Source organism: Larus michahellis, chromosome 21, assembly GCF_964199755.1.
Source record: "Larus michahellis chromosome 21, bLarMic1.1, whole genome shotgun sequence".
In the NCBI taxonomy this organism is placed as follows: Eukaryota; Metazoa; Chordata; class Aves; order Charadriiformes; family Laridae; genus Larus; species Larus michahellis.
Window position 1 is genome coordinate 5,640,424 of NC_133916.1, and position 12,680 is coordinate 5,653,103.

At 43.3% G+C, this 12,680-nt stretch overlaps 1 protein-coding gene across 5 annotated transcripts in view; it reads left to right on the forward strand.

Moving 5' to 3' along the window:
• SRGAP2 (SLIT-ROBO Rho GTPase activating protein 2) overlaps positions 1-12,680 on the forward strand; it is a 108,401-nt gene that overhangs the window by 70,063 nt on the left and 25,658 nt on the right. For 3 of the 5 annotated variants that reach the window (XM_074563983.1, XM_074563986.1, XM_074563984.1), the window contains exons 8-11: positions 2,263-2,487; positions 4,160-4,261; positions 5,152-5,349; positions 9,991-10,075. In XM_074563983.1, the coding sequence (XP_074420084.1) occupies positions 2,263-2,487; positions 4,160-4,261; positions 5,152-5,349; positions 9,991-10,075 (610 nt within the window). The remainder of the gene's footprint in view (positions 1-2,262; positions 2,488-4,159; positions 4,262-5,151; positions 5,350-9,990; positions 10,076-12,680) is intronic. The other 2 variants (XM_074563985.1, XM_074563987.1) reach the window with 1 other exon arrangement.

Here is a 12,680-nt window from a genome sequence, read left to right on the forward strand (position 1 = left end):
TGGGGCAGAGTGGCTGGAAAGCTGCCCAGCAGAAAAGGACCTGGGGGTGCTGGTGGAGCCAGCTTAACATGAGCCAGCAGTGTGCCCAGGTGGCCAAGAAGGCCAACAGCATTCTGGCTTGTATCAGGAATAGTGTAGCGTGGCCAGCAGGAGTAGGGAAGTGACCGTGCCTCTGTACTCGGCACTGGTGAGGCCTCACGTCGAGTGCTGTGTTCAGTTCTGGGCCCCTGTGTACAAGAGGGACATTGAGGCACTGGAGCGTGTCCAGAGGAGAGCGACCAGGCTGGTGAGGGCTCTGGAGACCAGGGCATATGAGGAGAGGCCAAGGGAGCTGGGCATGTTCAGCTTGGAGAAGAGGAGGCTGAGGGGAGACCTCATTGCCCTCTACAGCTCCCTGAAAGGAGGGTGCAGAGAGGTGGCTGTTGGCCTCTTCTCCCAGGGGAATAATGACAGGACCAGAGGAAATGGGCTGAAGCTGCGGCAGGGGAGGTTTAGGTTAGATATCAGGAAGAATTACTTTACTGAAAGAGTGGCCAGGCACTGGAACAGCCTGCCCAGGGAGGTGGCTGAGTCACCATCCCTAGAGGTGTTTAAGAAACGTCTAGATTTGGCACTTCAGGGCACGCTTTAGTGGCAGAGATTGTAGGGGGGGGGTTTGGTCTGTGTATGGTTGGACTTGATGATCTCAAAGGTCCTTTCCATCCATGAAGATTCTATGATTCTATGACTGCTCCTGTTAAATCCCAGCTGATCCTAACCCTGGACTGTTGGCCCAACTTGGACTAGCTTTCCCCAAGTGAGTGCCGAGGATGGCACTGTCGTGCGCATGCAAAAGAGCAGTAGCTTTGAGTGGCTGTCGATCCAAGACTGCCTCCACACGTGCAAATTCTTAATCAAGCGTCTTTTGTGGGGTTTTTGGCTAGTTTTAGTTCTTTCTGATTGAGTGTAATGTCCTTTAATTCTCTGCCTCCAGCCTAACCAGCAACTGCAGCTCTTTTTACAAGACTCCACACCTGCCACAGCTTGTTGGCACAGGAGCCAGGCATCGAGCAGTGCCTGGTGACAGAAATTCTCTGAAAGCAGGGAATGGTCCAGTAGTTGCGCTCTCTTCTCTCTCCCTCAACCCCTCCTTCCCCCCATCCCCCCCCTTTTTTTTTTGCGTTTGCACACAATGACAGTGATGAGACCCAAATGATGGGTGAGGGGGAGATTTCATGTGAATTTTGCTTACAGAGCAGCACAGCAATCACGCAGATGGTCTCTTTCTTTCTGGATGCCCTCCTAGCCTATGTAATCTTGCTTGTAATTCCAAGAAGGTGGGCTCCTTTCTCGCTCACTTTATTAGATGTCTGAAAAATTCAGGCTGTTTCTGATCAGCTAATGAAAAGCGCCTTTCTCCCTTCTGAAACATTAAGACTTGGCTGCGTGGCCATGGTGGGGATGAAGCTGCTTGATTGTCTTCCAGTGACATCATCCAGTGTCAGTAAGAGCCAGGAAATTCTTGACCACGACCACTTTCTGCTTGAAAGTTGGGTTTTTGTTGTTTTTTGTTGGTTTTTTTTTTTTGTTCTTGTGTTTCACCCCAGCAATGAAGTCATCCCAACTGATCGCTGCCTGCTTTTTGGATGACTCTGTTCTTTATGCCTGTGATGTTCAGGTCATGTTCGTGCTTCCTGAAGTACACTGAATTAAGCACTTTTCTGTATCTTGGGTGGAATAATTTAGATGCAGATTAACCTTTCCAGATGATCCAAATCCTATGTGTTGTTTCTCTGGGTAGTACTTTAGTACATTGTTTTCCTCTTTCTTTGAATAATTTTATTTAAAGTTTTTGGAGTGTTTTCAATGGGAATCAGCACCCCTGAAAGTAAGGTTAGAATCTAAAGAAATCCACTGAACGTACACACTTCTAGCTTACTTTTTGGTTTTTTAACAGCATGAAATGAACTCTCTAGTATTCCATGAGAACGCGGCGAAATGTCATAATAGTTTAAGCTGTACTTGTTTTGGAGACTAATTATAACATGATGTTGAAATTTGTATGGGATTAGAAGTTGAGAATTCTGTTTAGGGCCAGCCGAGGAGCCCTGGTCAAGCTGCCTCTGCAATCAATGAGAGATGTGTGACCACTCTGGTACCCAGAAGGTGATAAAATACCCACGGCTTGTTATCCATTTACATAACTTCTGGCTTTGGAAACATTTTAATTTCCATTACAGACTTTCCTCGCTTATTCATATGGAATTGTGTGTCTTTTTCCAGCAGTGTTGTGACCTGGGATACCACGCTAGCCTCAACAGAGCTCTCAGGACATTCTTGTCTGCTGAGCTAAACCTGGAGCAGTCGAAGCACGAGGGTCTGGATGCCATTGAAAACGCTGTTGAGAACCTGGATGCCAACAGTGATAAGCAGCGCCTGATGGAGATGTACAACAATGTCTTCTGTCCGCCCATGAAGTTCGAGTTTCAGCCGCATATGGGCGACATGGTCAGTTTATATTCCTCCTCCGGCTCCAGCTCTGTAAACACTTGCAGCTTCGCCTTTTTGCTTCCCCTGCCTTTGATAGCCAGACCCACTAAAAGGCCACCTGTTTGCCTCTATTTTTGGGAGGTACGAGGAAGCCTTGGAAAAGGGAGCTGATTAGAAGATTAAGCAGAGGCTCATGGCACGGATGTCTGAATACGACTGACTCTCACTTTTTGACTATCAAAGCTACTGAAGATGAAAAATACTTCATTAGGTATAATACTAAATGTAGACAGGAAACACTGTTTTAACCTCTCATTCAAGACACCGTTGACCGCTGCGCCCTGAGACAGACTCTGAAGTTAGAGATTTGAATGGGCAACAAGATAAGAGACTTAAATGCTGCTGGTTTTAGGCATTTGTGTGTGTAATCGTAGAGCACAAATGGTTTATAGTGGTGCTTTATGCATCTTCATTATGAGACAAGGCAGTCAGAGGACTTTGATTTTTTGGCAATGGAAATCTCTCTCTTTATAGGTTTATCAAGATGTGGTTGCCCATCTGGGAACTGTTTAAAGTCGCACAAGCTGAAACCGGTTCACAAATCTAAATGGGAACACATGTATAATGTAATAATTTAGGTCAGTTGGTTGGGTTTCTAGATTCTCTTCCTGAACACTAAGGAAAGACTGTAAGGACGGTCTGTTGCAGCCAGCCTCTTCTTACAGTTGCTGCTTAAGGCTTCTCTTTGTCTGTTCCCTCTTAAGTGAAACCCTCAGACTACAAATGACCTTTCTCAGGTTTTCTGTGCTTTGGTAATATTCTGTAAGATCGTGGCAAGAAAAAGAATTACCTGCAGACAGTAACAGCTCGCGTTTGCTGAATCATTTATCTTGGTCCTTCTCAAGGCTGAATGAGTGTTTATAAACGCAGGCTGATGGTCGTGTTGCAATGGTCCTGCACATACCAGATTGAATATATGATGGTATATGTGCATGTGCGGGATAAAACTCCAATTCCACTTTCTGTCTTTAAACAATAGCCTTATACAATGAGGTCAATGCATTCCTTTAAAAAAAACCCCACCAAATACCAAACTAAAAGAAATGCTGCCTCATGCTGTGAAATAAGACTAATTCTTAACAGTACAGGGAAGCCCACAGTTCTGGCATATTTGACACGTCCCTAACCTGATCTTTTTTATTTCACTGCATTCATTAAATAGTGAATTGTACCTGTTGCTCTAGTGTACGGGTAGTTCAGCTGAGCAAGCTCGGCCACTCATACCCCCTGGACGTCTGGATAATATATCGAACCAAATTCTTCTTGGTCTGCTGAGAAACGCGCTTGCTTCTCCCTGAGGTTTTAGGGTGTGATTTAGCCTAATATCTGTGATAGAGGACCTTCAGACTTTCAAAACTCAGGACAAGCTTACATTACTGAAAGTAGCTAACTTTTTCTAGTTCTTCTTTGATGTTGTGTTCTCGCTCCCTTTTCAGCACAGCTGGGCAGCGAACTGCAATTTCATAGAACACAGGCCTTTTCCACTGCTCCAAATCGAGGGCTACAAAGATTTAAAATAAAACACTTTATAGGATGTTTGTTTATAATAACATAATGAACTATTTGCAGTGTTCTTGATTATGTGGGGGTTTTTCCTAGCCGTCTGAAAATGGTGCTGTTTCTCTTCCAGGAATCGCAGCTCTGTGCCCAACAACCGGTCCAGAGCGAGTTAGTGCAGCGGTGCCAGCAATTGCAGTCTAGGTTATCTACGCTTAAGATTGAAAATGAAGAGGTGAGCTAAGCAACCAAAATCAACAACCTTTTTACTATTTCCAGTGGGGCTAGTTAAGAAAAAAAAAAAAAAAAAAAAATCTATTTTCTGTGATCCTGTGTTATGAAGACTTGTGGTAAAATTCACGAATAAGGCAACCGAGGCCAGCAGTATATTCGTGTGTGATTTCACACGAAAACTGGGTGCACAGAGAGGATCCTTTAAAATACCTCCATGTATCTCTTTTCCCATCCTTAAGTTGATAGTGCTGGCTATGTTGCACAAGTTGTATTTAAATAGCTGATAGAAAAAGGGGAATGTAATGTTTTGAAGTGAAGACAGTGAATTTGCATAACTTAAGTTAAGAGCTAGTTTTTGTTTGATTGGTCATTGAAGAGGAGAAGACCAGATCAATTGCATTTGTTTGGGAACAGGTCAAAATACCTAACCTGCACTTCTGTGTTCAAGCATTTTTATTCCTCCTTGGGCAAAATTTGCAACTCCTTCATGTCTAGGAAGTTGATTCTGGCCTTCAGTGGAAATTCACAGTGGTGACTCAAAGTCCTGTTTTTAAAGTCTAACATTTGATGCCTAGTAGATACGGTTACAGAAGATGATTATAAGATCTTTGTTCCAGCACTATTTGCATTGAGGTTAAATTTCCTTACATCTCCCAGCCTGGAAGATTACAGATGTTTTCCGACTCCTGGCAAGTTCCGTGTGCTGCCAGCCCTTTGTTTATATGGACTGTGCTGCTAATGAGCAAAACTTGCACCTTAGTTATGGCACACAGGACATGAAACCAGTAATATCTGTTTATTAGTAACATGCTCCAGGGTACTTACTACCGCGCTCTTTCACTTGCAACACACTATTGTTGTTTTTTAAGTACTCTTGTTCTTGCTGGCCAGGTTAAAAAGACTATGGAAGCTACGCTCCAGACAATCCAGGATATAGTGACGATAGAGGACTTTGATGTCTCCGACTGCTTTCAGTACAGCAACTCTATGGAGTCTGTTAAATCCACTGTCTCGGAAACGTTCATGAGCAAACCCAGCATTGCCAAGAGACGGGCCAACCAGCAGGAGACAGAGCAGTTCTATTTCACAGTAAGGAGTTAATTTTCAGTACGAGCACATATAACGTATTTAGGATTATACTCACAAGAGAATGAAAATGAGGCTATCATCTTACAAAAATAGTTCTGTAATTGATTTTTGGACAAGCAGAGTAAGCACATTAGGTTTTAAAAACGGGTGTTTTGCATTCTTTACAAATATATTGGGATACCTTTGTTGATGCAAACATAGTCTGTGGATAAACTGCGTAAAATTTGATTTCTTCTGCATCTAAAAAGGAATTGTCTGAGAAAGAACCTAATAGCTGGTAAATATCAATTTTCAAAAATAATGCAGACTAAGAGAATGTTCAGCTCTTTCATTTCTTGTTATTACCATCTTGCAATTTCAGCTCACATAAGCTTTTAATTGTGTCGATGCATTTTTACAAGATACTAAGAGCTTTTTATATTGAATTTCATACTAGACTATATGTTTTTTTTCCTAAATTAGGTTTATGTTAAACTGTTGAATTCGCTTCTATTTAAAAAATATTTCAAAATAGCATATGAAAAGCATACCTCTTATCCCGGTTACTTTGTCATTCCTTTGAGCATCTTTTGCTATATTTACTGCCCTTTAGATTCCTCTTCCAAGAATGGTGTTGCTGATTAAAAGTCTGAAGCTTCTGTGTGAATTCCATGAGCTGGCAGGATGGTTTCTTTCAGACCTTGACTTAGAAAAATTAAAAAGCCTTTGTAGAAGGTGAAACTGGCTATTGAGAAAAGTGGGTGGAGAAACCGATTCAATTAAGAAGGGATTGACCACCCTACCCAGGGTTATGAAACTGGAAAAATGATTTTTTAATTGAACTCTAAGCGCTCCCTCTCTAGAGAGGGGCTATTGTAAGTTCAAATAGGAGACGGAACCCGGGGCTCTATTTGGATGTGATACTTTTCCATTTCCTCGTGTTAGCGTCCTGCCGCAGAGCAGCGAGGTGCCAGCAGGAGAGCGGGGCTGTCTCAGTGAGCAGAGGTGCAGTCTGTCACCTCGGGCGCAACGCGGGTGAAATAACGACCAGCAGAACCAAGCTGTCACACGGAGGCCCTCTTTGACCAGCCTGATCAAATGCTCGATTGATCTACTATTGACCGGACTTATAAATGTCCTTTATAAAGATTTCAAGCTTTGAATCTGTAAGGAGCAGTTTTTTCAGTGTAGGAAAAAATGCTCAGATGAGTATTAATGAGTGTGAGGGCAGAGCTGTGCAGCAACATGGGCGAGGCGTTCTTTGTGTAGGGGAAAATACGGTGTAGTGCAGAGCAGAGATTTCAATCCCTTCGTACCTTATGATGTGCTAAATGCTGAGGGATGTGAACTGAAAGTAAAATACTAATTTGAAAGAATATTACATATTACTATATAACTCAAGTTGGAAATTCCATGTACTGCGTTGCTAGCTAGGCAGAGCTCTTAGGTAAATACAGCGATGCCACCATGGGAATTGAATTGAAGGAGCACTGACTGTAGTATCTCTGTGCTGATAAAAGCTGTTATTTCCACTAGAGGCATATCATTACACACTGGTGCCAAGATGGCTCTGTTTTTAGGGCTTTGAAGGAAGATTTGTATTCAGAATAGAAGCTTAAACCTCCCTGTGTCAGTGAAAAGCATAGGAGTGAGGATTGACTTAGCAGCGAGCTACGGCAGGTCGCTAAAGCAAGGAAGCAGCAGTGAGTTCAGGGAGCCGAAACGCGGGGATGTGTCCTGGGCGCCTGGGTACCGCCGCTGCCATGGCTACACTCCTGCTTCCGAGCCAGCGTGAGGATGCTGTCAGTGCCGAGATCGTACCGCTAATTGTCACACAGCTGGCACTCCACCCTACCTGAGAAGCAAAAAAGGGGGAAAGAATGATTTGATTCTTTTCACGTCTAAAACGGGGTAATTTTAGTTCTTAGCTGAAATGTTATTTTTTCCTCTAGAAAGATTAAAACCCAGTACGATGCTCATTCTGTGAAATGCTTTAAAAATTAATGTAAAATTATTATTAGCAAACCCTTAAGACATGGGTAAGTATTATATAAAGTTCCCCTGCTAATCAGTCCTCCAGAAATGTCGTGCTGGTTGTGTCAATGTGCCGCTGTTCCCGCGTCCCATTGCAGGGGAGCAGGGATCTAATTCACCCGCTCCTTCATTCCAGTGCCTTGTTTGAAATCGTTCTTGGGGGGCGGAGGGAGGGAGGAAAACTGCTGAGTTTTCCAGATTGGAGACAGTTAAGGATGTGGGACAGTGACGGAAACTGTTTTTCTTTATAGCCTTAAAAGCATAAAATCTGCTTTCCCACGCGGCAGGCAGGTATGGTCTAGCTGGCACTGCACTTTATGTATGGCATCTGCAACTGGTTCTCACTGGAAAAATACTGCAATGAGTTTGGGCTTGGAGGGGGTGTTAATGTTGCACGGTTTTGAGGAGGTGCTGGGTGCAGAATGCTCACCATCTCTGGCTAACAACAGATCTTCACCTCTGATTTTTTACAGTCTGGAAATAATGCGACTTGGGGACATTTCTGCTCCTTTGTGTCTGATTGTACTTAGTCTGACTCCAGCTGTGCTCTGCCAGAAGTGAAATCCTTAGTCGTTCTCCCATAGTTTGATTTTTATTTTTTTTAACTGTTTTTATTAAGCCAGAAATCAAATGCTAGTGGATCTTTGTAATTCACTGGGGGGGAAAAAAAAGACCTGAAGCCTTATTTTGAAATTAGTTATTTTTTCATAAGCGTGCTGGTTACAGGCAGGGTACAGAATGTTAGGCATGAGGAAATAGAAAGGACGCATGAAATAGTGCACTGGGTAGGAACCTTCTCTTTTTCTCCTGTAAAACAATTGTTGGTACCCGGCTGCGGGGAAGAGACGTTCGTAATGTGACCGTGGCAGATGCCGCAAAGCCGGAGGACGCGCGGGTGCCAGCAGCGTGCCCTGCCCTGTGCCCAGCCACGGCCACCAGTCGGCTGAGCTGAAGATTTCCTATCTGCTTCAAAGGGAGCCTGAACGCGCTTCCAAATCGAGTTGATTTGCTGATCTTTAAGCTTCTGTTTGAGCTATTTGGAGCTGAGCCTTCAAGCCCTTCTGGCTCCTCGCCTGATCATGACTTAGAGACGGGGAGCTCAGAACCTCCCGGAACCAGATTTATCCTCAAATCCCCACTTCAAATTCTCTGGTTATTTTGGCATCTTATACTCTTCTTGTTTTCTTCTGTCAAAATTTGATGCAGAGATTTAACTGATTAAGTAGTTGGTGCTTGGCGAACAGATTCTACGGCGAAATTGCAAAAAATATGGTTAATTTTCTTTTTTGCCACAGTGATCATGCTTCCTGTTTTCTTCTAAAACAACAACAAAAAGTTGAAGTATTACTATAGGAAGCAGGAAGTGCTGAGACTTGCCAAAGGGACTTAATTCTTGTGAAACTTTTCTTCCAATGTTGTCAACCAAAGGGACATAAAACACAAACTCCCGACAGTTAATTAAAGCCCCAGCTCAGGCGTTTTTGGCTGTCGTGTTGGGACACACAGCTGCTGGAGACCCCCCCGTGACATCTTCCTTAGCTCCTTCCCCCCACCCTCAGCGCTACCTGGGTGTATTTATACATTGCGTCTTGGTTCTTTACATCTTGTACAGGGGCTGCTGTTGTTACGACCTACATAGGACAAGCAGGGTCCAGGCATTCTCTTAGCTAAAATACTGGTTTTTCACCTTAAGGATTTGCAGTCTAATATGGCAGTACTAGAGCAGAACTGGGAAAAAGTGGATGAAATTGGGGAAAACTGAAGACAAGAACAGGAATATTTCATTATTAAATGAGAATATTTTCTTTGTGTTCGTTTTGCTAGCTGGTTTTTTTTTTTTTTTTTAAAAATCGCATGATTCTAAAGAATGGTCTGTGATACTTGAAGAGTTATGTGCTATTTATGTATTTTTGAGTGTAAACACGTCCTAATTATAATGTGGACAGCTACCATACAGCGGAGTATTTTATGCACTGCAGCACGGTGAAGATAAATAAGGCTGTGCTGAACTGCAAAGTAAGAGATGAAAGGGCTGTAAAAAACTAGCGTTTGCAGAGCTGTGAAAAATCAGAAAGAAGTGGGAAAATGACTGCGTGATTGTATAATATTTCACCGAGAGAACAAATCTGGACTTAAATAATATCTTTATTTGTTTTGTCCCGTGCCCCTCCCTGCAACCCTGTGTATCATCCAGCGTGGAGGCAGACACACTATTTGACAAGTAAAGTGGGGTGAGAGAGGTTAAGTGAGAGAATAAGCACAGTAGCAGCCTTTTAGTTTGTTAAAACAGATTGCTCATTCAGTTGCCTGTGACGTGCGAGGGAAGTGCATTTCCATTTCACCCTGTCTGGAGAGGAGAGGCATGACAGCTCCTCAGATCTTTTAAAAGATGCCAAACATTCAGCTGATTCCACAGGGAAACAATAGAAATTGCACTGCAAATACGTAGGGACCGAGCTTCGGATTTACCTGGATAGATAAACCAGGGGGACTTAGTTCATCCTTTGCACCGTAAATTTCAGTGTAATTCTGTACTTCAGCATTGTGTTCAGAATCCACTAACCTAAAGATGCAATCGAAGAAATGAATTGTCCCCTCATGGTCTTGGTTTTTTTTCCTCCCTCACAGAAAATGAAGGAGTATCTGGAAGGCAGGAACCTGATAACGAAGCTCCAAGCCAAACACGACCTTCTCCAGAAGACCCTGGGAGAAAGTGAGTGTGGTACCCGCTCCTCGCTGCTATTAACCAGGCTATTGCACTGATTGAATTAGTCAGCTGAGTGTAATGGGCTGGGATTACTGATGCAAAGTGGACATACTCATGTTTTATGAATTTATTTTTCCGATCTGCATGATGGAGAAGCCAAATGACCTACACGGCTGCTTGATTAATGGTGAACGGAAAATACTTAATGAATCACTAATGTGCATCGCTTATTTGTTAAAGTGAAGCATATACCCGCTCGTTCATCCTGTCCTCTCCCTGTATACGCACGTTCTGCTTCTCACTTAATAATCCCTGCTGGGGTAGACCTTGTGATTTACAGTTTCCTGATGAGTTGGGAAGTATTGCCTGGTCAGAAGTTGCCTTTGTGTGGTAGTTCAGCTGCTTCTCACCTCTGTGGGTTCAATCCAGACCACACTAATGTATGTGAGCCTGGGCTTTTATTGGGAGAATAACAAACAAATTTCAGAGCATGTAAAGTATGTTGCCAATCTAGAGGGCATTAGTCAGGGGGCAGTAGAAGAACTGGATATGCATTTGCTATTAGTGTCAGAACAAAGGAAGATTTCTTTCCCTTCATGGTATGGGCAAATCCTGTTGGCCAAACATGTTTAAACTATGCATCCAAGTTTCCATAGAAACCTGTCTGCCTCATATTTGCTGAGGAGAAGGTTTTAACAGTCTAAATGTCAGGTCAAAAAATGGCTCGACTCGTTCCTGGGTTTACATGCTGGAGCAGGGCTCGTGGTTTGATATGTAACTTAACTGGGCTCCCCACAGTTTATGGTGTGCAAATCTCCCGAATGAAAACTTAAACAGCATGTGGTCTTTGAAGTGCTTTGCTTTCAGTTTAAAAATGCACTATAAAAATAAAATTATTGCTACAGTAATTAAGAGTTTCATGTTTATCAGACCCAAACCGCTAGAAGGTAAGGAAAGGACGTTGTCACTGTTTTGTGCTTTATTGTTCAAAGCTGCTCGTCTCTTCAGCTGTCCTGTAGAAAAGGGGGATGAAGCCAAAGATCTGTGTCCTTAGGGTATTTTTATTCTGCCTCTAAATATCTCCAAATGACACCCGTGCTGCCCCTGTGACTAATCCCATTCCTGGATCATAGCTGACCTCTGCATACCGAGACCGATTTCCTCTTAACCTGCTGCCCCTTGAACCCAGCTCCAACTGGGGTGGGGGGGGGGAGAACGAAGAGGAAATTAAATGCAATTTCTGTATTGCTATGTAGATTTAAAGGCTGCTTCTGTTTTCTTGTGATTGCTTTGCAAACCAGAGCTTTCTTAGTCACTCTGTGAAGGGACCCCGTGTGGGTCAGGGCGAGCTCCAGCAGCTTCTGAAAAAAGTCACTTTTGTCATCTGTGAGATCAAAAGGAGCTGAGAGAGGGAGGTAGATTGCGTCTCTAAAACCACATTAGCAGGTTAATGGTACAAACTGGGGACCGTGCCTAGACTTATCCATAAAATGTCACTTAATTGGGAAATGGGCAAATAAAATTCCTTTCACAAGTCCCTGGAGCACGGTTAGGAGCTTTACTGAAAAATGTGCATACAGCCGCGTGTCTTCAGTCCCTGGAAAATTCATGTTTTTGTTAACGATTTTTATTCTTCTTTGCCCCATCCTCAGGTGACATTTATTAGTCCTCTTGCAAATTACCTTAATCTAAAGATGACAAGTTCCAGTAATAAAAATAGCAGCAATTCTTCCTATCTACAAGTAATTATGTCCCTGCCTACTGTACACATTTGTCACCCTAATGTAGGAGCCCCTTGATGTTGCCACAGCCGTGTAATTTATATATATGAATATTCTATGATGAAAATGGGACAGATGGCTGGAAATTCTGCTTCAGAATAACATTTTCATGTAAATTATGCACTGTTTTGGCTTTACGTGGGGAGAGGAAAGTGGCTATCGAGATGTGTGCAACTAATTGTCAGCCCTCAGCAATTAGACATTTCCCTCGTTCATTCTTCCATCTCCCCAGGAGCAGGAAGACAACTGGAGGGAAGGTGGATTTTCAGCTGTTGTAAATCAGTGTGGTTTCACTGATGATGATCTGTACCAGCAAAAGATCTGGCCTGTACAATTCCCAGAGGCACTCACTAGTTTTCTGTCTCTCTTACTCCTCGTTGTGCTATTTTAAAACGCTGCCTGCATTAGCAGTAGTCGTTAGCTTGGCTGCTTCCTCGCAAACTCAGTGCAAGTTAATGGAACGTTTTTATAAATATGTTTGTGGAAAATATCATTAAACGTCTGTCTACCAAAATAGCGTAATGCCAGCACGTTCAGTCTGTGGGCTAACAAATCCGTGAATGTTTTCAGTCTTACTAAGTGGCTTTATAAAGTATAATCTCTCGCCCCACTAATTCCCCTGGGAAGGGGGAGGGAGGGAGAGGTTGACAAGCCCAGTTTTTTGGCAGCAGAAGTCAACAATTAGAATGCACAGGGAACTCATTTTCAAAAACAATACTTTCCAAAGAACGAGTCCTCAGGCAGCCCGAGCTGTTTGCTGGGTTTCCCGGTTGGAGATGGGCCTCGCTGGGGTCTCCAGCAGCACTACTCGGGGGGGCAGCCCCTGTCCC